At 47.9% G+C, this 22,494-nt stretch overlaps 1 protein-coding gene across 6 annotated transcripts in view; it reads right to left on the bottom strand.

The window, feature by feature from the left end:
- Positions 1-22,494, bottom strand: part of TCN2 (transcobalamin 2) — a 33,364-nt gene that overhangs the window by 3,436 nt on the left and 7,434 nt on the right. The window contains exons 2-11 of one of the 6 annotated variants that reach the window (XM_079941894.1): positions 19,319-19,427; positions 11,383-11,505; positions 9,564-9,780; positions 9,053-9,262; positions 5,877-6,069; positions 4,984-5,141; positions 3,826-3,987; positions 2,429-2,601; positions 2,117-2,303; positions 1,103-1,274 (exon numbers count right to left, since the gene is read on the bottom strand). In XM_079941894.1, the coding sequence (XP_079798020.1) occupies positions 1,103-1,274; positions 2,117-2,303; positions 2,429-2,601; positions 3,826-3,987; positions 4,984-5,141; positions 5,877-6,069; positions 9,053-9,116 (1,109 nt within the window). In that variant the 5' untranslated portion in view covers positions 9,117-9,262; positions 9,564-9,780; positions 11,383-11,505; positions 19,319-19,427. The remainder of the gene's footprint in view (positions 1-1,102; positions 1,275-2,116; positions 2,304-2,428; positions 2,602-3,825; positions 3,988-4,983; positions 5,142-5,876; positions 6,070-9,052; positions 9,263-9,563; positions 9,781-11,382; positions 11,506-19,318; positions 19,428-22,494) is intronic. The other 5 variants (XM_079941895.1, XM_079941897.1, XM_079941899.1 and 2 more) reach the window with 5 other exon arrangements.

The raw sequence follows: 22,494 nt of genomic DNA on the forward strand, positions 1-22,494 counted from the left end.
AAACCCAAGAAAGTGCTGAGCACGTCGGGCTCACTGGCACTGGTGTGTACACCTGCTCCTCAGCAGACAGTCCCTATTTGAATGTTATTGGTTTCACAGTTTTCTTTGTACTTAATTTGCAAAGCTATTTAGGATTTATAGCCGTCTAAGAGCCAAAAAGAGAAAGGACTTTAAATAGTAAACATTAGTACACATCTAAGTCATATTATTACAGAAATAACCTGGGGTCTGGGAGAATTTTCAGCCTTTATAGGGGTTTTTGCATATCTCTGGCCTGAAATTCCCTGCCCCAGATGACCCCAAGGTGCCAGCTGTGGGTCCTCCCTGGCAGCAGGATGCTGTCCTTTGGGGGCTCCAGTTGGGAACGGAAATTGGGACCCTCTCAAACTGAGGCACATTTTTCTAGAAGAGAAGTCTGGGGTCTAGTGGGGTCTGGTGGAAGGTACTCATTCTCTGGGCCAGATCCCCATTGGTGATCCCTCCCATCTTATTTAGGCACAGACACAGCTGGCACAGAGCAGTGCTCTGGAAATGCTTGTCCTCAGATCTGTCAAATTTCAGGGTGAGAAGCAAGTTTAAGGCTGTTGTCCCACCTCCACATTCTGCAGAGGGCTTGTTGCCCAGGTAATTAAATAATCACAGGGATTAGACCAAGATCGTTTGATAATAAAAATTCTTATTCTTCTGAAAGCTAATATGTATCAAGCACTTCTAAGTGCGGGACCCTGCACACAAAAAGCATGTACCATGTCCTCTCTGCGCACTAATTCCTGGACTCCTGCATGGTCTCTGGTGGATGCGGGGAGCACAACTGCCATCCTCATGAGCTGCAGGAAAATAACTGGCCTGGTCCCTAGCTGGACAGAGGCGGAGCTGGGATTCCAGATGTGGAGGGTTTGCCTCGGGAGCCTGCTCTCCTAATCATGATGCCTGTTTCCGCCACAGCGTGGGTGAGTCGGCAGCGGAGAACGTGGAAGAGAGCCCGGGCCTCTCCCAAGGGAACCCTCTCTTCATCCCTTGCCCCATCCACGTCCCATTTTGGGGATGTGGGGTCGAGTCGGGTGAGGGCTGGGAGATGCGGGGGGTGGGGGGGCAGTCTCACGTGAATCTGCTGTGCTCCTGGGCCTTCTTCAGGACATCTTCCAAAGAGGAGCTGACAGGGACAGAGACGGAGTGTCTGTACGAAAGAAAGGTGCTGGAGACCTTCAGCGTGACATGGATGAACTCTGGGACTTGGGTCTGTGAAGGGGTCTCCGTAGCTGGTTCCAACAGGACTGTGCCAGGGAGAGGGGAAGGGGCAGCTGATCTGAGGGCAGGGGGCAAGGCCTTAGTCCTCCTTTCTTCCCTGGAAGACACTGTGGCCCGTCGAGACCTCCTCCTTCCCCTCGGTCCCATTCCGGTCAATACCACCACCATCTGGCTGCCTTCCCAGCCTCCCGTCTCTCAGCTCCCACCACTCTCGCCACCAAAGGTCAGGCCCCTCACTGGTTTTTCTGCCTCTAGTACCCCCCTCCCACCTCTCTGCCACAAGCACCCCCCACCCAGGGTTATTTCTAGAACATACATGTTACCTCTGAGGGCCTCCCCTCCTTTTCACCCTCCTGCCTGCCACTCCAGCTCACTCTCTCAAACCCCACTCTTTAGTGAGACCCTTCCCCCCAACTCCAGTCTTGTACACCTCTGAGCCTTTGCCCTTGCTGCCCCCTCCCTGCTCTGCCTTTCCTCCCCTCTTCTCCACTGGCAAATCTCACCCACCCACCCCAGTCCCTCTCCCAGATGAAGCTCTGATTCAAGCAGCTAACTGGGACTCATTATGATGTATCAGAGCTAACAGAAATGTGTCTCTCGCCATTCATTCATTCGAACACTTCTGTACTGGGTATCACACAAGGGGCTGGAGATTCATGGCCTGCCCAGAGCTCACCATTTGATATCTCCCTCCCCACACTGTGAGCTTCTAGCATCTGTGACTGCATTCTAGCTGCCTGTGTGTCCCATGCACACCTGCAAACCCCTGTTGACTCAGCAAATCAAGATGGAGCAAGTTCCCTTCCTGGGACAGGCAGACCTCATTGCAGATTGAAAAGAGCAGGGCTTCTATGAAAGGCCCGGCTACCTCTTGGTGCCTCACAGTCTGGAGAGATGAGATCCACATAGCTCTTCTGGTTCAGGATGGGCAGCAGCTGAGAAATCATAAGAGGGTTCTGGAAGGCCTTGTGCTGTAGGCTGGCCAACAGAGCAGCCTTGGCCTTGAGGCATGCTGTGCCCAGCTCCACCGTGGGCCTAAGAGAGGCCATCAGCAACTGGTGATGGAATGGGGAAGAGGAGGTGGGTCAGCCAGCGGGGAGGGGCCAGTTCTTCCAGCATTCCACCAGTCCACCTCCCACCAGCCACCAGGGTGGAGCCCAGCCCAGAGTCTCCTTCCCACCTGCAGTGCCAGAGGGGTGCTGTAGACATTCCCAAAGTGGCCCTCTGGGGTCTGGGCCTTTAGGATCTTCTCTTGCACTCTCCCGAGGGCCACAGTGCTCCGGTTTCTCAGATTGCGGTTGAGGTTGGATAGCTTCAGACAGGAGAAGGCCAAGCCCGCCATGGCCAGTGTGTCTGCAAGGGACAGAGCCAAGTGGGGTCAGCCCGGGCAGGACCTTGGGGCAATGGGCAGCCACAGGAGGGCTGGAGGTAGGGGGACAATATGGTCAGAGCAGCATTTCAGAAAGTTTCCACCAGCTAGGGGGACCAACAACCTAGTCTTCCCAGTTTCCAGGATGGCAAACTGGGATGGGTGGTCACCGTATCCCTGTCTGCTGCCTGGGGGTTAGAGGTTGGGGAGAGAGACTGGAGGAGGGAGGGCCAAGAGGACTTTAGCCTACACACTTGTTCCCAAACCTGCCTGCACTTTAGAATCACCAGGGGAGTTTGTTTGATTTTTCTTTTTTTTTTTTTTCTTTTTTTTCTGGCCGTGCTACACAGCTTGTGGGATCTTACTTCTCCAACCAGGGCTCAAACCTGGGCCCTCGGCAGTGAAAGCACAGAGTCCCAACCACTGGACTGCCAGTGAATTCCTCACCAGGAGATTATTAAAGGAGCAGGTGCCTGGGTCCACCCCCAGGTGGTCTGGTTTATTAGGTCCAGGGAGCTGCTTGGGCCCTGGGAGGTTTTAAGCTCCCTACCCTGGGATGATTTAATGTGGGTTTTCTATAAGCCTCTGAGGCAGAACAAGCTCTCTGCTGGCAGGGGCCCTGCTGCCTTCTTCTCTCTGGGTACCTACCCTCCCCACCTCCAACCTACTCCATCCTACCCCGCCCTATGCGAGGCACACACACTCACAGAACACAGCCAGGCCTAGAAGAGACCTTGCAATCATGATGACAAGAAAGGGCACTGGAAACCCAAGGTCACACAGTGAGGAAGCAGATCCAGTATCCAGGCCTCAGGCCTCTCAGCTCATTTGATGAGAACATCATAGCTGTGTATCCAGGACTTTCTCCATGCTGAGCACCATGCTATGCCCTTTACATGTAAAGCATCTTTTACTGAGATGCTGCTGGGGTGTTATTTTATCAGAGAAGCTGAGCCAGAAAGGCCAGCTGATCTGTCCAGGGTGACCTACAGTAAGTATGTGATGGAGGATGGGGTCAGGAAGCCAGTCCAGCCCCAGCGCTGGCTCGCAGCCCTTGCACCACAACAAACCCTCACCATTGCGCTCCTAGTGGACTCGATAGGAGGGGTCCCAAGGAAAGGTGAGCATGGGACCAGAGGTGGAGGCCTTCATTTGGGGCCGGGGGCTGGAGGAGTGCCAGCCTGGCCTTCAGGGTCTGGCCCACTCACCCACAGGGAGGTGGCCCTGCTGGAGATGCTGTTTGTGTTCCACAGCATACAGGAGCTTGCCCACCACGCTGTCATGGACCCGCTTCTGGTGGACACACAGGGCCAGGATGCCCAGGCCGTACTGGTAGTAGCTGGTGTGAGGGTGGCCCTGGTGATTACGCCCTGGGAGGGAGAAAACCACAGGGTGGGGCTGTCATGCTGGGCTTGAGGAGTGACCTCTCTGTCCCCTCCCAGCAACCAGCACAGCCAGCACTGGACCCATTGCCTGTACTTCCCGACACCGTCCTTTGGGTCGTGGGATCCATCTTTCCTTCATTCCCTTGACTCATACTTGCTGAAACCCCACTAAGTGTCAGACGCTGTGCTTGGAGGTATGAACAGTGATGACAGGCCAGGCACAGTGCAGCCAGGGCCTCCGGAAATAACACAACCCACGCTCACGAGATCGTGATTATAACTGAACTGTGGACCGAGGTCCACGTGGCCAAATAACAGAGGTCTTTGAGTAGCTGGGGAGTCGGGGAAGGATTCTCTGAGTCAGGGATGCTGGGGAGAAAGGGCGGGAGAGAGGTAAAGGTGGAGTAGGAGTGAGCTAGAAGGGGAAGGAAACCTTCCAGATAGAGGGAACATATGTCAAGATGCTGGTTTGTGAGCTGAGAGAAGGCCAGGGTGGCCGGAGCCCACGGAGGGGCGGGCGAGTGGGTGAGCCAGAGGGTGGGTGGGCAGGACTGGGCCTGACGGCTGTGACCACAGCAGGCAGCAGCTGCTGGAGGATTTAAGCAGCGCTAACAAGATCAGATTTATATTTAAAGGCTCGCTCTGTGTGTGCCAGATTGAGGTAGGAGGCAGGAAAGTTAGTGGAGGGAGGTAAGGAGTGAGTAGTAGGGAGGCTGTGCAGCTGTCCCAGGGGTGGGTAATCAGGCCAGTCTTGGTGGGTGAGCAGCAGGGCTTGCCAACAGAGTGTATGTGGAATGCAGGAAAGGCTTGATCAAGAATGGCTACCGGGACAGGCCCAAGCCTCTAGCAGATATGGAGACAGGCAGAATGGAGGGCAGGAAAGAGGCCTGGGGAGAAAACCCGAAGTTCTAATGTAGACGTTTCACCAGACAATGTTGTCTGATGTGCCCTCCCCCACACCGGCAGACCTCGCCTCCTCACCAATGGCCCCCTTCTCGTCCTCCAGGAATCGCTTCAGCTGTGAGACCAGGCTGTCCCCCTTGCGGCCTCTAACAAACTCGCAGTTGGCCCGGAGAGCAAGCAGGTAGAGGGCCAGCTGGCCCATGGAGGGCTTGGCCTCGGAGTCACTGTTGTCATTGCTGGAGGCAGACATAGGACAACGCCAGTTAACAACACTTCAGTGAGAAAGTGCCACCCTGGTAAGCCTGGCTTGGAGTGCCCCCCCACCACCACTACAAAGCGGAAAAAAATCCTAGCAGTTGGAACGTTTCCAAGACCTGCCAAAAGCAGATGTCAGTTATGTAAGTTGTGTATGTCACGCTTATTTCATAAAGATGAGAAATTAAACTCAAGGATAAACTCTGAGGGCTCTTGCATCCAAATGACCTGTTTGCCCCACCATTTTGGTCACACTTCACCCATACACTCTCCCCTTTCTTTCCTCTCCCTGCCCTGCATCCACTTCTCAAGAGGGAGTCCAAGCAGGAGATGCTCCATGGTGGTCCTGACCCTTCACCTCTCATTCAGACTCCTGTGCTGGACCTCAGAACAGGCTTCCTCTTAATGCCCCTGGAAAGGGAGCACGGATAGTCCAATACTGCTGCTGGGCTCAGTATGAAAGAGTGTGGCCATGGATTAGTAAGGTCTGCCTCAGGTACCGGAGGGTACAGTAGCCGCCCAAGGGCCCCAGATTGGCATCTCCAGTCTAGTCGGATCAACCCCATTCCACAGATGGAGAAAGGCCCAGAGGAGATGAAAGTTGCCCTAAGGTCTCCCAACAAAGCAGTGACAGGCCCAAACCGGAACACAGATCTCCTGTCTCTTAGGATGTGGAGCACGCCATGGGGAAAAGAGGAGAGAGAGCATGGCCAGACCTCAGGAGGCTCTGCTGGTAGCTGAGCTTGAGGCTGTGCAGGTAGTGGGCCTCCTTGGCCCCAGCCTGCAGGCTGGAGAGGCGCAGGCCCACGTAGATACTGGGGTTCAGCTGCTCCGGGGAGAGCCGGTCCATCCAGGGCAAGAGGCGCTGGCCCAGCCTCTCCACCAGCGTGCTGTCCACCTCTGTTATTTCTTAGGAAAGAGAACAGGCCAAGTGAGGTCGCAGGGCCATGCCACCAGTGACACCTTACCAGGGTCTTCTCCAGGGAATAAACATCCCCACCTTACTGTCACCTGGCACACACCCTACTCGTATGCGGGAGTCCGACTGTAACAAGAGGCAGCGGTAACAGGAAAAGCCGGTATCCTGAAAGAGTGGCCGGAGTGGGCCAGGGAGAGCTGGTGGGCCCAGGGCAGAGGAAGCGGGTGCCAGGCAGCCACTCTGCCCATCAGGAGTGACAGAGAGACTGGATGCCGAGCAGCGTGGGGTGCCGCAGGCACTGCACCCCACCTCCCTCGGTCCTCAGGCCAGCCCTGTGACGTAGGTACTGTCATCATCGCATTGCACAAAAGAGGAGACAGAAGTCCAAAGTGTGGGAGTGTTCTACCCATTTACAAAAACTTCAACTCGCACAGGGAACAGGTTACAGAACCAGTTTTAAAACAGAAATAGAGTCACAGATGTAGAAAACAAACCTACGGTTACCAGGGGTGAAGGGGGGCGGATAAATTAGGAGACTGGGATTGACATATACACACTACTATATATAGAATAGATAAGTAATAAGGACCTACTGTATAGCACAGGGAACTCTACTCAATACTCTGTAATGACCTATATGGGGAAAGAATCTTCAAAAAACGTGGATATATATGTATAACTGATTCACTTTGCTGTATACCTGGAACTAACACAGCACTGTAAATCAACTATATTCCAATTAAAAAAAAAACAAAAACAAAAACACTGCAGCCTGCCCACTGGCTAACTGGGGCTGCCTGGTGAACTTCCTCTGGGCAGATCTCAGAATAACGCTTTCCCTGCCCCCTCAGTTTAGGTGAAAAGGACCTGAGATTGTGAGGTGAATTGTTAGAAAGCCATCATCCTTGTGTGCTTCGGGATTTACCCACGAGGGAAGCAGAAGCCCTTAGGGGTGTTTCCCAGCTCCAGCTGACTGGCGCTTTCCTCCCGAAGGGAGGGAACCTGAGCTGAGTAGGTGGCCTTGGAGCCACTTTAGACTTTTCCCCATTTACTGCCTCCCAGTTGCTGTGGGGCTCCAGCTGCTGGGCAGGTCGCCCCTCCCAGGGGACGGAGCAAAGGAACTGGGGAGGGGGCTGTTTCTCTTTTCCTTTCTCTTTCTCAGTGCTTTTCTGTGTGCCTGCCCCCATTTCTGTAGGAATCTCTCTCTCTCTCTGGATCTATCTCATTCTCTCCATCTCTCAGCCTGTCTCTCTCCTTATCTCTCCCTCCACAGTTCTCTTTTCCTCTCCCTTTTCTTCAAACTGGAGAGGGAGCCCCGCCCCCACCTTGGGCTCTGACCTCCAGCGGGTGAGTCAGCCCTGGGATTAGCAGGATAGGAAGAGGAGCTGGTGCTGTAAAGAGAGGTGGGTAAACACAGTTCAGCTTCCTTAGCAGGAAGGAGCTGCTAAGGTTCACCCAGGGTAATAAAAGTGAGCCTGGGCGAGCTCCCTCCCCTCAGGGCCTCCAGCTCACAGGGCCGCCCAGCTCTGCCTGCTGAGGACTGGCTTTGACAAGAGGAAGCACGGAAGTCCATCCTGCATGGGCACTAGTGCAGCTCTGTGTCAGTTTCACAGCCACACAGGGCTTGAACCTGGTAAAGCAGGTGGTGGGATCCTTGCATCACACCAAGGAGGAAGGCAGGGGAGCATTCTTAGCCCATTTTATAAGTGAGTGAATGAGACTGGGAGTGACTAAATGGCCCAGCAGCAGTGGGCTGCACCCCCGAACCCAGTCCAGGGCTCTTTTGGGGTCAGGCCTATGGACCAACTGTTGAAAGGTTCATACCCGCTGAGGGTGCCGGGTCTGCCCTGGGGACTGCCTGGACAGGAACCAAGAGCCAAGGGCCGAGGGGTCTGGTGGCACTTGTGGAACACGCCGGGCGGGAGGCTCCTGGTGCCTAGGGAAGACCGTGACCTGGAGTTCTGAGAACTGAGTCCAGCAAAGCCCTGGAAAGCTGGGGCGCCTTGGGCAGGTCACCTGGCCCCTTCAACCCTTGACTGCTTCATGAGTCACCTGCACACGACTGAACCTGCCTCTCGGTTTCTGCAAGGGTCACAGGAGACCCTGCTGGTGTAGGCAGAGCGAAATGCTGTGGGCAGAGGACGACCAGGAATGAAGAGAGGCGGGCGGCCCACCTTCCCTTCCTGCCTCTGCTTCCCGTGGGGCTCCGGGGCACAAGCAGCCCTGAGCCTGTGCGCTCCAACTCCCAGACAGGTCCCAAGAGTTCCCGAGATACTCCCAGGGGCACCGGAGCAGGCAGGCCCCTGTATGGAACGTAAAGCAAACGCCTTGCCGCCACCGTGACCCGCCAGGGTCTCCACACGCTCGCTTTCCCTCTGCCGGGGTGCCCGCCCCTCACTCCTTTCCTTGCCAGCTCCTTTTCCTCTTTCGGGTCTTAGTTTCTGCATCACTCCCTGGTCCTTGGAAATCCTTCCCACCCCTTCTCCCTGAATTGGCATTCCCCCACCCCCTCCAGGCCTTGGGCTTCCTTTGGCACTCATCACAGCCCCCAACACAGCACTGACTTGCCTCTTGACCACCATCCCATTCACTAGAATGGAAGCTCTAGGAGGGATGGGGGGAGACCTGTCTTGCTCTTTGTTCTTTCCCCAAAGCCTAACATGGTGCCTGGCAAAGAGAAGGCTCAATCAATGTGTATTGAATGAATAAATGAACAAATGACTGAATTAATGGAAGTGATCTTGTCTGGCGGCGAGTCAGACATACAATTCATCTCAATAAAATGTGCTACAACACTGAGGTCCAGCTAAGTCCAAACTGCTGTGGGAGCCCAGAGGGGCAGCTAAGTCATCCCTGCCACACACACACATCTGAGCCTGTTTCTCCAGCTATATAATGAGGGGCTTCGACAAGACGGTCCTCTCTCCTAAGGACCCAGCAGGCAAGAGGCACGGAGTAGATCCAGGTACTCACCGCAGATCTGGGCGAGAGCTCCCAGGCCCCCAAGCAGGAAGAGGAGGGCCCCAAGGCACCCCATGGCAGGAGCAGGGGTAAGCAGCAGGCGGGGAGCAGGACAGATTCCTAGGGCTGGCCTGGCAGAGGCTCTCCTGACCACAGCAGTCACTGCTCCGAAAGAGGCAGCTTCCTGTCACTGATTAATCCCTCCACGCCCGGCGCACGCTGCTAAATCAGCAGAGAGAAAGGGGAAAAGGTCTGTAGCTGAGGGGAAAGGAAGGCCAAAGAACAAAGGAAGGAAGGGCTGGTAGAGCAGGCCTTCCTGGAGGTCGGGGACAGGGGGAGGGGGAGGGCAAGCAGTGGTGGTGTGCGACATTGCGAAGCCAACCACATTCTGTCCCTGCTGCCCAAAGAGCCCTGGACCAGCACAGGAGGTCTGACTTCTTATCTGCCCAAGTCTGTCCGACCACTCCTGTCCTGTATCCCCTTGGCTGTTCCAGCGGTGGACGGGCAGGGCTGGGGTGCCTACCTGGTACCCCTCCCAGAAGGAGACCCTGAAAGTGTCCACTCTGGCCTGGGACAGGGAGCAGGACAGGAAGCTGCGACGGTCACATGAGCAGCGGCTGGAGTCAGCTGTTCTCTGCCAGCCCGCCCCGGCGGTGGGGTGGGGGTGGGGGTGTGTGGAGTGCAGCCGAACCGGACCAGACAGGCCAGTTTTCTCAGCCGACCAGAAAGCTGGGAGCCTCCTGGAGACAAAACAAAGCCATTTAATGAACAAGACTTAATCATCTGAGACACAAAGCCATGGTTAGCAGGGCCACTTGTCAGGACTAAGAAAGTAACCTAAAAAAACTCTCTTCAAGGAGGAGAGAGAACAAAGGATTCCCCCACCTGCCTAGGTCCACAGGAGAATCTATGTCCAAGAGTTAGCTCTGGAGGTGCTGTGTTACCTTGGCCAGGTGACTTAACCTCTCTGAGTTTGAAAGAGTTTCTCCTGTGTGAGCTGAAAAGGTTAGAGAAGATCATTCTAATTAAGCTCCCTTCCAGCTCAACTTGTGAAGATGTTACGACCTTAAAACATCTCTAATCATTTCTAAATAAAATTTTTACTGCAATCATTTTATGGCAAATTGCCACAGTTCAGTCTTTCAAGATAATCCAGTTTTGTGCCTGACTTATCACAAGCCAATAAATACAGACATAAATAAATAGAGACTGCATCTGTTTACGGAAGTACCTTATAAATATAAAATTAGATCGTCTAGTGCAAGGAGGCTGGGCATGGCCCATCAGGGTGAAGTTCCAGGGAAGGAGGGATGCCAGCTAGAGGCCCAACTTCTGCAGATTCTTGGGTTCAGACTTCCACGGGGGCCTTGGAAATTTGTGGGCAATGGAGCTGCCTTGGTTTGGGATGGGACTGCCCCGCTCCCCAACCCTCTGCCTGTGGCCAGTGTCAATGATTCTGTTTCCTGCCACCTCCAGGACAGCAGCCTCTGGTGAGAAGCAGCTTCCTTGGGAGAGTCACCTCTGATCCCTGAGGACTCGAATGTACCACAGTGACCAGTGGGGACGAGGTGCATTTCCATAGCTATCAGAAACAGAGTGACTGATTGGGGGTGGAACTGGACTGTTTCAGGTAATGCAGTCAGGGGAAGTGAAAAAGAAAAACGACTAAATCATTTGGTTCAGGACTTCTGTTTGGGGGTCTATAGCTGAGAAAGTAAAGATTAGCTTGGAATGAGCAGGTAAAAGTTTGCCTGTCCAGACAGGCACAGACAAAGCCAGCTGCAATGTAAAAAGGAAACATTATTTCTCCCAAGGTCACGTTACAACAACTGTAAAGTGTCCCGATAACCATGCTGTGTGAGTGACTATTACTTGTACTTTTTTACCGGGATTTCTTTTTTCCCCTACAATCACAAACTATCAGGAATTTGCTGCCTGAAATTATGTTAGTAAGAAAGAAACAACCCCAGAGGCGCCAAGTCACTTTGACACAGAGAAGTTGCCCCAGTATGGAATTCCTGGACTCAACGTTCCATGCCTGTCTCAACTTTGTAGTTTCCTCTTACACAGGATACTTTGCTGTCCAAACCTGAAGCTGACACTTCTCACGCAGCCCTGTGCTGTGCTGAGCCTATCAAAATACTGCTTGGTTGGGACTTCCCTGGCAGTCCAGTGGTTAAGACTCCACATTTCCACTGCAGGGGGCACAGTTTCGATCCCTGGTCAGGGAACTAAGATCCCACATGCTACGTGGCACGGCCAAAAAAAAAAAAAAAAAAAGCACTGCTTGGTTTACATTTCACCTAACCTAACCCCACTCTTCACCCAAATCCTGTAATCACCTTGCCCTCTGTGTAGTCAGATGCCCTCAGTTCCTCCCCCTCATTGCAGTGGATCAACTGAGCTGACTGTCAGACTAAAGGTTTGTTCTTGGTGGTCTCAGGACAACTGGACTAGGATACAGCCTAAGAAAGAATCCAACAGGAAAAAAATTAAATTTTATGCATGAACAAGGATATATTGTACAACACAGGGAATATAGCCAATATTTTATAAGAACTATAAATGGAGTATAACCTTGAAAAATTTTGAACCCCTATGTTGTACACCTGAAACTTATATAACATTGTACATCAAGCATACTTCAATTTTTTAAAAAAAAAAGGTGAAGTGAAAAAAAATTGTATGTGTGAAGGTGGCATGAGAAGAATAAATACATGGCTGTATCGTTACATATGGAAAATCCATTTTCTTAATTAAAAATGTAAATATATTAAAATCTTAGACTCCATTTAACGTAGAAAGATGTTCATAATTAATCTTAAATTTTAAAAATTATATAAGTAAGATATGTGGATTGCATGAAAAATCAGAAAATGTGTTAAGGGAGAAGAAGGAGGTAGAGGAAGAAGAGGGAAAGAAAAACCAGAAAATCACTGATAGTCCCATAACCCAGAGGATTGTTCTCAAAGTGTGGTCTGTGGATCCCTGGAGGCCTCCAAGACCCTTTTAGGGGGTCTGTGAGTTCAAAATTACTTTAGAAAATACTAAGACATTATCTGCCTTGTTTGCTTTTTGGGTATTTGCACTCATGGTGTAAAGCAGTGGCATCTAAAACTGCTAGTGTCTTAGCAGGAATCAAGGCAGTGACACCAAACTGTACTAGTAGTCACTGTATTCTTTACCCCCGTGCACTCCAAGGTGGGGAAAACCTGGTTTCACTTAAGAATGTCCTTGATAAGGCAAAAAAAAAAATTATTAAATCTCAACAGCAACACCAAAAAAGGGGTCATCCCACAGACCTGGACTCTAGTTTTGCCTCTGTGACCTTTGGCAAGAGACACCTTTTCTAAGCCTGTTTCTTGTAAAATGGGAGTGTGGCACTGTGCTCATACGTTTCTCATGAGGATCAAATGAGAATGCTTATAAAATGCTTACCACCGGTGCCTAGTGTGTGGTTCGAGCTCATAACACTTTCAGCGCTTATCAATAACTATCTGTCAAAATCCAGGAAAGAATGTTACAGGGAACAGTCAGTGTCCACTTAGCAAGTTTCCAAATTCTAAGGATCTGGATTCCAGCTAAGTAAGAGAAAACAGCCTTGCATGTAACACAAGACTGTTGGACCATCTTAAGCCATGCAACTGAAGAGGTTCAGCTCCAGCCTCCCCCAAACACGCCATGGCATATGGATTCTTTTGAGCTAAAGGAATCAAGACCCTGTGGGCTCAAGAGAAACATCTGTCCCTCCTTTAACTACCTGGAAGAACTTACATTGGAAGTCTCTCCCAAAATGAGAATTATTACCAGAGATGAATCTTATCTGAGTGACCCATCTGTGTGGCAGGGCAAATATCTAATTACCAAATGTTTGCTCTTTTGCTTCTTGTTCCTGTGAATTGCCCTCCTTCCTGTTGAAGCCCCAGGTCCCTATCCCATTCCTTAGCTCAGGATGGCATAAATACCTCATTTTACCTTTCTATCTTTGAACCTCTCATGTATGTGGGGTTCTCGTACTTACAAAATTAAATTTGATTTTCTGTTACTCTGTCTCATGTCAATTTGATCATCAGACCAGCCAAAAGAACCTTTGAAGGGTAGAGGAAAATTCTTTCTCCCCAACATAAGGCTGGGAAATATCAAATGATGCTGTGGCAGGATTGGAGTAATGCTGTCCGACAGTCTTCCCCTCTTTCCCCTGCATTCCCCCTCCCTCTTCAAAGGCTAGCGGTCTTGACAGGACCTCAGGAGGGGACACACTGGATTCCTACTTGCAGGTCCCAGGAGAGCTGCTCAGACAGATCCTTGGAACTGTTCTGAATTTACAGGCGACTCTTGCAGAGGTCTGGGTCCAGCTTCAAAGTAAATATAGGGCTCATCTTCCTTTCCTTTGGCCACTTATCCAGCCAAGGAGAGTATTCCAGGCAGAGGGAACAGCATGTGTAAAGGCTGGAGGTAGCCGAGGAAAGAGGATCGGCAGGGAAACAGTGGAAGAGGCAATGCCTCCAGGTCCTGGTGATCAGAAATGGCAGAGCTAGGGACTTCCCTGGCGGTCCAGTGGTTAGGACTCCGTGCTTCCATTGCAGGAGGTGAGGGTTCGATTCCCAGTCGCGGGAACTAAGATTCCGTATGCTGCACGGTGCGGCCAGCAATGGCTAAGCTAGAAGGACACTTGGCATCTGACCAACTGAGCTCAGACGCAGAATATGCCCTTTACTTCTGTGTAGACCTGGGCGTGTTAATTTCTCAGTCTCTGTTTTTTTAATCTCTAAAGGGGTCATAACAATACCCACATGTGGGAGAGTTTTTATGAAGATTCAAGTAGGTCAAGAAACTGGCCTGCAGTCTATGTTCACGAAACAGATTCTCACTCAAGATATAAAAACTGAGTGGCCCCTGTACCAACGGACATACATCTTTTTCAATTAGCCCTCAGAACAGCTCCATCATCCTCCAGTTTGTTAATGAAGAAACTGAGGCTCTGAGGAGACAATTGACTGAGGTCATGGCAGGCAGTGGCCAAGGGACCTTCCTCTGCTGTTGCTCCTGCCTTTCTGGGAGCGCTTCCATTCCCACTGTTAAGACCTTCAATAATAATGAAGATTATGGGCTTCCCTGGTGGCGCAGTGGTTGAGAGTCTGCCTGCCGATGCAGGGGACACGGGTTCGTGCCCCGGTCTGGGAAGATCCCACATGCTGCGGAGTGGCTGGGCCCGTAAGCCATAGGCCTGTGCTCCGCAACGGGAGAGGCCACAAGAGTGAGAGGCCCGCGTACCACAAAAGAAAATAAATAAATAAATAAATAATAATGAAGACTAAAGTGATTTACTATTATTATAAATAATATTTTAAAAACCAGCCTGGTACATGGCAGAAAAAAATGATATCTCTTTCATAATGTACTTCAAACCTATACCTCAAAGAATCCCAAAGGAAGGGGAGGGATAAATCAAGAGTATGGGATTAACAGATACACACTATTATATATAAAATAGATAACCAACAAGAAACTACTGTATAACACAGGGAACTATACTCAATACTTTGTAATAACCTATAAGGGAAAAGAGTTTGAAAAAGAATATATATATATATTCAGTTATATATATATATATATATATATATATATATATATATATATAACTGAATCTGTGCTGTATGCCTGAAACTAACACAACATTGTAAATCAACTATCTTTAATAAAAAAAAAAAAAGAACCCTGGAAAAAAAATTAAAAAAAAAATCAAAGAAGTTCTAAATAAATGGAGAGGCATTCTGTGTTTATGGATTGGAAGACTCAATTTTATTAAATGTCAATTCTTCCCAACATGATCTATAGTTTTGAATAATCCCAATCAAAATCCGAGTAAGGTATTTTGTGTATATTGACAAATTGATCCTAAAGGTCATGTGGAAAGGCAAAGAAAAACCAGAATAACCAGCAAAACACTGAAGAAGAACAAAGTTGGAGGACTGACACTACCTGATTTCCAGATTTACAATAAAGCTGCAGTAGTCAAAATGGTGTACTATTGGTCAAAAAATCAACAGACTGACCAACAGAACAGAATAGAGAGCCCATATACAGACTACCTCAAAAATAGTCAACCAGTATTTTGACAAAGGAGCAAAGGCAACTGACAATAGAGAAAGGACAGTAATTTCAACAAAAGGTGCTGGAGCAATCGGATATATCAAAAAAAAAGAATTAATCCTAGGCATATACCTTTTACCTTTCACAAAAAACTAATTCAAAGTGGACCTAAATGTAAGAGACAAAACTAAAAAACTTCTGGAAGAGGTGATGACTTTTAAGATACAACATCAGGGCTTCCCTGGTGGTGCAGTGGTTGAGAGTCCGCGTGCCGATGCAGGGGACACGGGTTCGTGCCCTGGTCCGGGAAGATCCCACGTGCCGCAGAGCGGCTAGGCCCGTGAGCCATGGCCACTGAGCCTGTGCGTCCGGAGCCTGTGCTCTGCAACGGGAGAGGCCACAACAGTGAGAGGCCCGCGTACCACAAAAAAAAAAAAAAAAGATATAACATCAAAGGCATGGTCTATAAAAGAAATGATTGCTAAGCTGGACTTCATTTAAAAAAAAAAAAACACTTCTGCTCTGCTAAGGACACTGTCAAGAGAATGAGAAGACAAGCCACAGTGTGGGAGAAGATATTTGCAAATGATATATCTGATAAAAGATGGTTATCCAGGGGCTTCCCTGGTGGCGCAGTGGTTGAGAGTCTGCCTGCCGATGCAGGGGACACGGGTTCGTGCCCCAGTCCGGGAAGATCCCACATGCCGCGGAGCGGCTAGGCCCGTGAGCCATGGCCGCTGAGCCTGCGCGTCCGGTGCCTGTGCTCCCAACGGGAGAGGCCACGACAGTGAGAGGCCCGCGTACCGCAAAAAAAAAAGGATGGTTATCCAAAGAACCCTTGAAACTCAACAATAAGAAAACAAACAACCCAATTTAAAAATAGACCAAGGACCTGAACAGACATCTCACCAGAGATGATATATAGATGGCAAATAAGCATATAAAAAGATGCTCCATTTCATATGTCACCAGGTAACTGCAAATTAAAACAACAATGATACCACTATATACCTATTAGAATAGCTCAAATCCAAAACACTGACATCACCAAATGTTGGCAAGGATGTGGAACAACAGGAATTGTCACTCACTGCTGGTGGGAATGCAGCATGGTACAGCCACTTTGGAAGACAGTTGGCAGTTACTTACAAAGCAAAACATAGTTTCCCTATCAAATTCCACAATAGTGCTCCTAGCTGTTTACCCAACAGATATGAATACTTATATCCACACAAAAATCTGCATGTGAGAGTTTATAACAACTTCATACATAATTGCCAAAAACTGGAAGCAACCAAGGTGTCTTTCCATAGGTGAATGGATAAACACATTCTGGTACATATATACTATGAAATATTATATAACTGAAAATAGCAATTAAAAGAAATGAGCTATTGGACTTCCTTGGCTGTCCAGTGGTTAAGACTCCACACTTCCAATGCAGGGGACGCATGGGTTTGATCCCTGGTCAGGGAACTAAGATCCCACATGCTGAGTGGCACAGCCAAAAAAAATTTAAAAGTAAAATAAATGAGCTATTAAGCCACAAAAAGACAGGGGTGAAACTTAAATTCATATTGCCGAGGGAAGAAAGGGGCAAGACTGAAAGGTCTCCGATTATTCCTATTACACAGCATTGTGGAAAAGGCAAAACTATGGTAAATAGTAAGAAGATCAGTAGTTGCCAGAGGCTGGGGGGAAAGAGTAGGGGAAGGGAGGGTTGAATAGGTGAAGCAAGTATGGCAAAACTGTATGAGAGTATAATGGTGGATATATAATACTACATATTTGTCAAAACCTATAGAACTTTACAGCACACACAGTGAACTTAACGCATGCAAATTAAAAAAATATTATTCAGGAGATGACGGGATCCCAGGATAGAATGCAGAATGTGACAAACAATCTAATTGTATTACAAATGTATGAAGCAACCTCACCAAAAGAGTGGGGGAGGACTTCCCCAGTGGCACAGTGGTTAAGAATCCGCCTGCCAATGCAGGGGACACGGGTTCGAGCCTTGGTCCGGGAAGATCCCACATGCTGTGGAACAACTAAGCCCGTGTGCTACAACTACTGAGCCTGTGCTCTAGAGCCCACGAGCCACAACTACTGAAGGCCACGCACCTAGAGCCCGTGCTCTGCAACAAGAGAAGCCACCGCGATGAGAAGCCCGCACACCGCAACAGAGTAGCCCCCACTCACCGCAACTAGAGAAAAGCCCGCACACAGCAAAGAAGACCCAGCACAGCCAAAAATAAATAAATTTGTTAAAAAAAAAAAAAAAGAGTGGGGGAAAGAGTGCTGGCCTAAGAAACTGTGATGATGAGTCGGGTCTGTAGAATAAAGGCAAGAAGATCTGCACATAAGCACTATATCATGAGGGTGAGAGTTAATAATTCTGATGCTAGCAGACATGAGTATTGGAATTGAACAATTAAGCAAATGGATGGCAGGTTACAGAAGTCAGGCTTCTCACTGTTGGAGTCGGGGTTTACAGACAAGCAAGGGGAGGAGGCTAGAATGATCTGTGTGGTGACGGTGTGGTGGAGACATCAGCATGAATTCATGTTTAGCTAAATACAGACAAAGATGGTTACATCCAGAAATAGTTATAGGTATGTGTGTACACAACAGAACAGTATACACAAACATACTTTTTGCTGTCAGCTGAGAGGGTCTAGAAGCAAAGACAGCACAGTAGCAATAAGATTACTGAGTGCCCAGATTTTGATTTATAATAACCATTCTCCAATAAAAGGAACCAGGTTCCCCTAACATGACTGATACTAGGACTGGGACAAGAAATATGCAAGATGAGCCTGGAGCATCTTATAGGTCCAGAAGGTAAGGAAGTACACACATGCACACGTGCACCCACACTGATCATGTCAAAGGGATACAGGAGCAAACTGAAGGGGGGCCCCTAGTGGCCAAAGCTGGAATAATTTGAGCAACAAAAGTGATATTAGACTATAACCCAAAGTAAAAAATAAATATCCATGCTTACATACTGATATAAATAAATGATTCAACAAATAAATAAACACTGACATACACTGAATGTTTGTGTCCCCCCAAATTCATGTGTTGAAACCTAATCCCCATGCCATGTTTTCTGGAGGTGGGGCCTTTGGGAGGTAATTAGGAGCCGTCATGCATGGGATTAGACTCCTTATAAAAGATACCCCAGTAGATAACTAACAAGGACCTACTGTATAGCACAGGGAACTATACTTAATATCTTGTAATAACCTATAATGGAAGAGAATGTTAAAAAAAAGAATATATATATAAAAATATATCTATAAATATATCTATATAAATAAAATAACTGAATCACTTTATTATACACCTGAAACTAACACACTATAAAACAACCATATTTCAATAAAATTTTTTAAAAAAGAGAGACCCCGGAGAGAGCCCTCACTCCTTCAGCCATGTGAAGACACAGTGAAAATTTGGCTGTCTATGAACCAGAAAGCAAGCCCTCACCAGACACCCAATCTGTCGGCACCTTGGTAGTGGACTTTCCAGCCTCCAGAACTGTGAGAAACAAATTTCTGTTCTTTGCAAGCTACTAATGGTATGGTATTTTGTTATAGCAAGTCTATGGTATTTTGTTATAGCAGCCCAGACAGACTAAGACAAATGGATAAGAGACAAATCTCTCATGCAGAAAAATTCCCAATAATATATGCAGATACTCTGCCTTCAAGGAGGGGGAGCATAACTCCCCACTCCCTAAGTGTGGGCTGTGCAGAGTGACTTCCTTCCAAAAAATACAGTACGGAAAGTGGGTGGGAGGAAGAGCATCCTTACAATCGAGAAGCCCAACAAGCAATTCATCAACCAAATGACCAAAGCCAAGGTGAACAATCATGTTGACAGCATACACCCTTGATAGGATGTGATGAAAATGGCACTTCGCCTCTGTGGTCTTCTTCCTCCAACTCACAGTTTTTAAAAAATTTATTTATTATTTATTTTATTTATTTATTTTGGCTATGCTGGGTCTTAGTTGCAGCATGCATCTGGGATCTAGTTCTCCAACAAGGGACCCAACCTGGGCCCCCTGTATTGGGAATGCGGAGTCTTACCCACTGGACCACCAGGGAAGTCCCTCCAACCCCCAGTTTAACCATGAGTAAAAAAACAAATTCCAAACATCCTGCAAAATACCTGACCAGGACTCCTCAAAACTGTCAAGGTCATCACAAATAAGGAAGGTCTGAGAAACTGTCACAACCAAGAGGAGCCTAAGGAGACATGACAAATGTAACGTGGTGTCCTGGAACAGAAAAAAAAAAAAAGATATTAGGTTTAAAACTAAGGAAATCTGAATAATGTATATTAATAATAAAGTATCAATACTGGTTCATTAATTGTAACAAATGTACCATACTAATGTTAGATGTTAATAATAAGAAAAACTGACTGTGGGATATATGGGAATTCTCTGCACTACCTATGCAATTTTTATGTAAAGCTAAAGCTGTTCTAAAAAATAAAGTCCTGGCGACTTTCCTGGCAGTTCAGTGGTTAAGACTCCACGCTTCCAATGCAGGGGGTGTGGGTTCAATTCCTTGTCGGGGAAATAAGATCCCACATGCTGTGTGGTGTGGCGGGGGGGGAAAATTAAAAATAAAATCTATCTATCTATCTATTTATTTATTTGGCTGCACTGGGTCTTAGTTGCGGCTCGCAGGCTTCTCTCTAGTTGTGGCACGTGGGCTCAGTAATTGTGGCACGTGGGCTTAGTTGCCCCGTGGCATGTGGGATCTTAGTTCCCCAACCAGGGATCGAAGCCACGTCCCCTGCATTGGAAGGCAGATTCTTAAGCACTGGACCACCAGTGAAGTCCCCAAAATAAAGTCTACTTCTTTTAAAAAAAAAGGAGGAGTCCTTAAAATCATCATCTCATCATTTCTGTGGACTTTAAAGGTATTTTGCTGGTGTCCTTAAATAAATAATCCTATGTTCTGGAGGGTCTATTGATTTTAAGTGTAAGTTAAAAATTTTGGATAATCATTTAAAGAACAGAAACAGTATGTAAACTAGTAGAAGGACAAACAGAATTATTGTGGGGAGAATTTAATCTAAAAGAAAACAAAAAGGAGGGGGAGAAAAAGAAACCCAGAAAAACTGAATAGGTAGAACAAAAATAAGACAGAAGACAGAAACCCAAATATATCAGCCATCACAATCCATGTAAATGGATTAAACTATCCAGTTCAAGGGCGAAGACTATCAGGTTGGTTTTTAAAATACCCAGCTATATTCTGTTTTCAAGAGAAATTCCTATAACATAAAAATGCAAAAAGATTAAAAGTGAAAGGTTAGAAAAAGATATACCAGAAAAATACCAACCAAAATAAAGCTGGCTTAGCTATATTATTATCAGATCAAATAGTCTTAGGCAAAAAGCATTAATAGAGACAAAGAGCATATATCAGATTGTATTTTGCAATGATGGCTGCAACAATACCCCATCCCACTGTGGTCTTCTATAATTTTGTCATTCATTCACAAAGTCTAAGTCCTCTCCCTTTGAATCTGGGCAGATTTGTGACTTGCTTGTAAGTTGCAGAATATACAAGAAGTGATAATATATGACTTCAAGTCAGAAAAGATAATGCACTGCCACCTTGCTCTTGGCAACACTTGAGAGCTGTTGTGTAAACAGTCCAACCACCCTGAGGCTGCTATCCTGGGTGGAAGCCTAAATTGGCCCAGGAAAGTAATCCACATGATTACCTGAAGAAGCCCTGTGATTACCTGAAGAAACAGAAGCATGTCCAGCCAGCCCCCAGCTTCTCCAGCCCTCAGACTATTCCAGCTTTCATGATTTCAACTGCATAAGACTTATAGACAGAAACAGTCAACTGACCCCATCCCCAATTTCTTTTTTTTTTTTTTTATGGCTGTGCCACACAGGGATCTTAGTTCCCTGACCAGGGATTGAACCTGTGCCCCCTGCAGTGGAAGCACAGAGTCTTAACCATTGGACTGCCAGGGAATTCCCCCATGCCGAATTTTTTTTTTTTTTTTTTTTTTTTTGCGGTACGCGGGCCTCTCACCGTTGTGGCCTCTCCCGTTGCATAGCACAGGCTCTGGACGCGCAGGCTCAGCGGCCATGGTTCACGGGCCCAGGCGCTCTGCGCCATGTGGGATCTTCCCAGACCAGGGCACGAACCCGTGTCCCCTGCATCGGCAGGCGGACTCTCAACCACTGCGCCACCAGGGAAGCCCTAAAATTATGTTTTATTCAGCAGACTTTCTGAGGACTTAAGCCCAGGATACAGCCTCTCAGATAACTCTAAGGGACTGTTCTGAAGAGGTAAGGGAGGAGCCAGGATACAGAGAGGAGTTTTTGCAAAAAAATAAACAAAAAACACACAAAGAAACAACAAACAAATGAAAAACAACAAAAAGCCCAGGTAGTTGGAACATCAAAAGATTACTGTTAATTAAAGAGAAAACAGACATCTCAAGTTAATGAATTTAGTGCTTTTCTATGTATGGGAAGATGCAAGAGTCTGGGCTCATTGAAATCATTCCTTTGATATGCACTTTAGCTATCTAGGGCTAGTATCCTGTTTTTCTCCATCTGAATCCCTTCAGGGTGTAATAGGGAATTCTATTACAAGTTAATCACTAAAGGGATGTTGCCTATAAGCTTGAATTATAATGACCCTCCTCTGGGACCCCTGCCTCCCAGGTGATGAGCACTAAGCTAAAATCCCTTTGTTTGGCTCACATCCAGACCAGGCCCACCTGTGAATGACTACAGGAAGGAGGGAACTAACACATCCCCTCCTGAGGCTGACCAGAACCAGGAAATGTTTGACTTTACTTCCTCCCCTTTTAGTATAAATGAAGCCTGAATTCTAACTCAGGCAAGATGGTTCTTTGGGACATGAGTCCACCATCTTCTCGGTCTGCTGGCTTTCTGAATAAAGTCGCTATTCCTTGCCCCAACAACTCATCTCTCAATTTATTGGCCTGTCGTGCAGTGAGTAGTATGAGCTTGGACTTCGTAGCAAGGATGCCCAGTGAGGCTGCTGCAGTGGCTGATGGCCTGATGGCAGGAACATCCTTTTTTTTTTTTTTACTGATACAGCAGGTGACATTTTTTTGTCCACAGAGTGTTGAAAAATAGGCAAAACTAAGGTATGATGTGGGAATTTGATTAGTGATTCTCTTTGAGGGATAGGAACTGGAAGGGGGCACTGCAGGGAGGGCTCATGGGCGCTGGTCACGTTCTGTTTCCTGAGCTGGGTACTGCTTATATGGGTGTATTTGGTTTGTGAAAAATCAAGCTATAAATCTATGACTGGTTGTGTTAGTCCTGGTCC

This window comes from Stenella coeruleoalba (assembly GCF_951394435.1).
Source record: "Stenella coeruleoalba genome assembly, chromosome: 14".
NCBI lineage: Eukaryota > Metazoa > Chordata > Mammalia > Artiodactyla > Delphinidae > Stenella > Stenella coeruleoalba.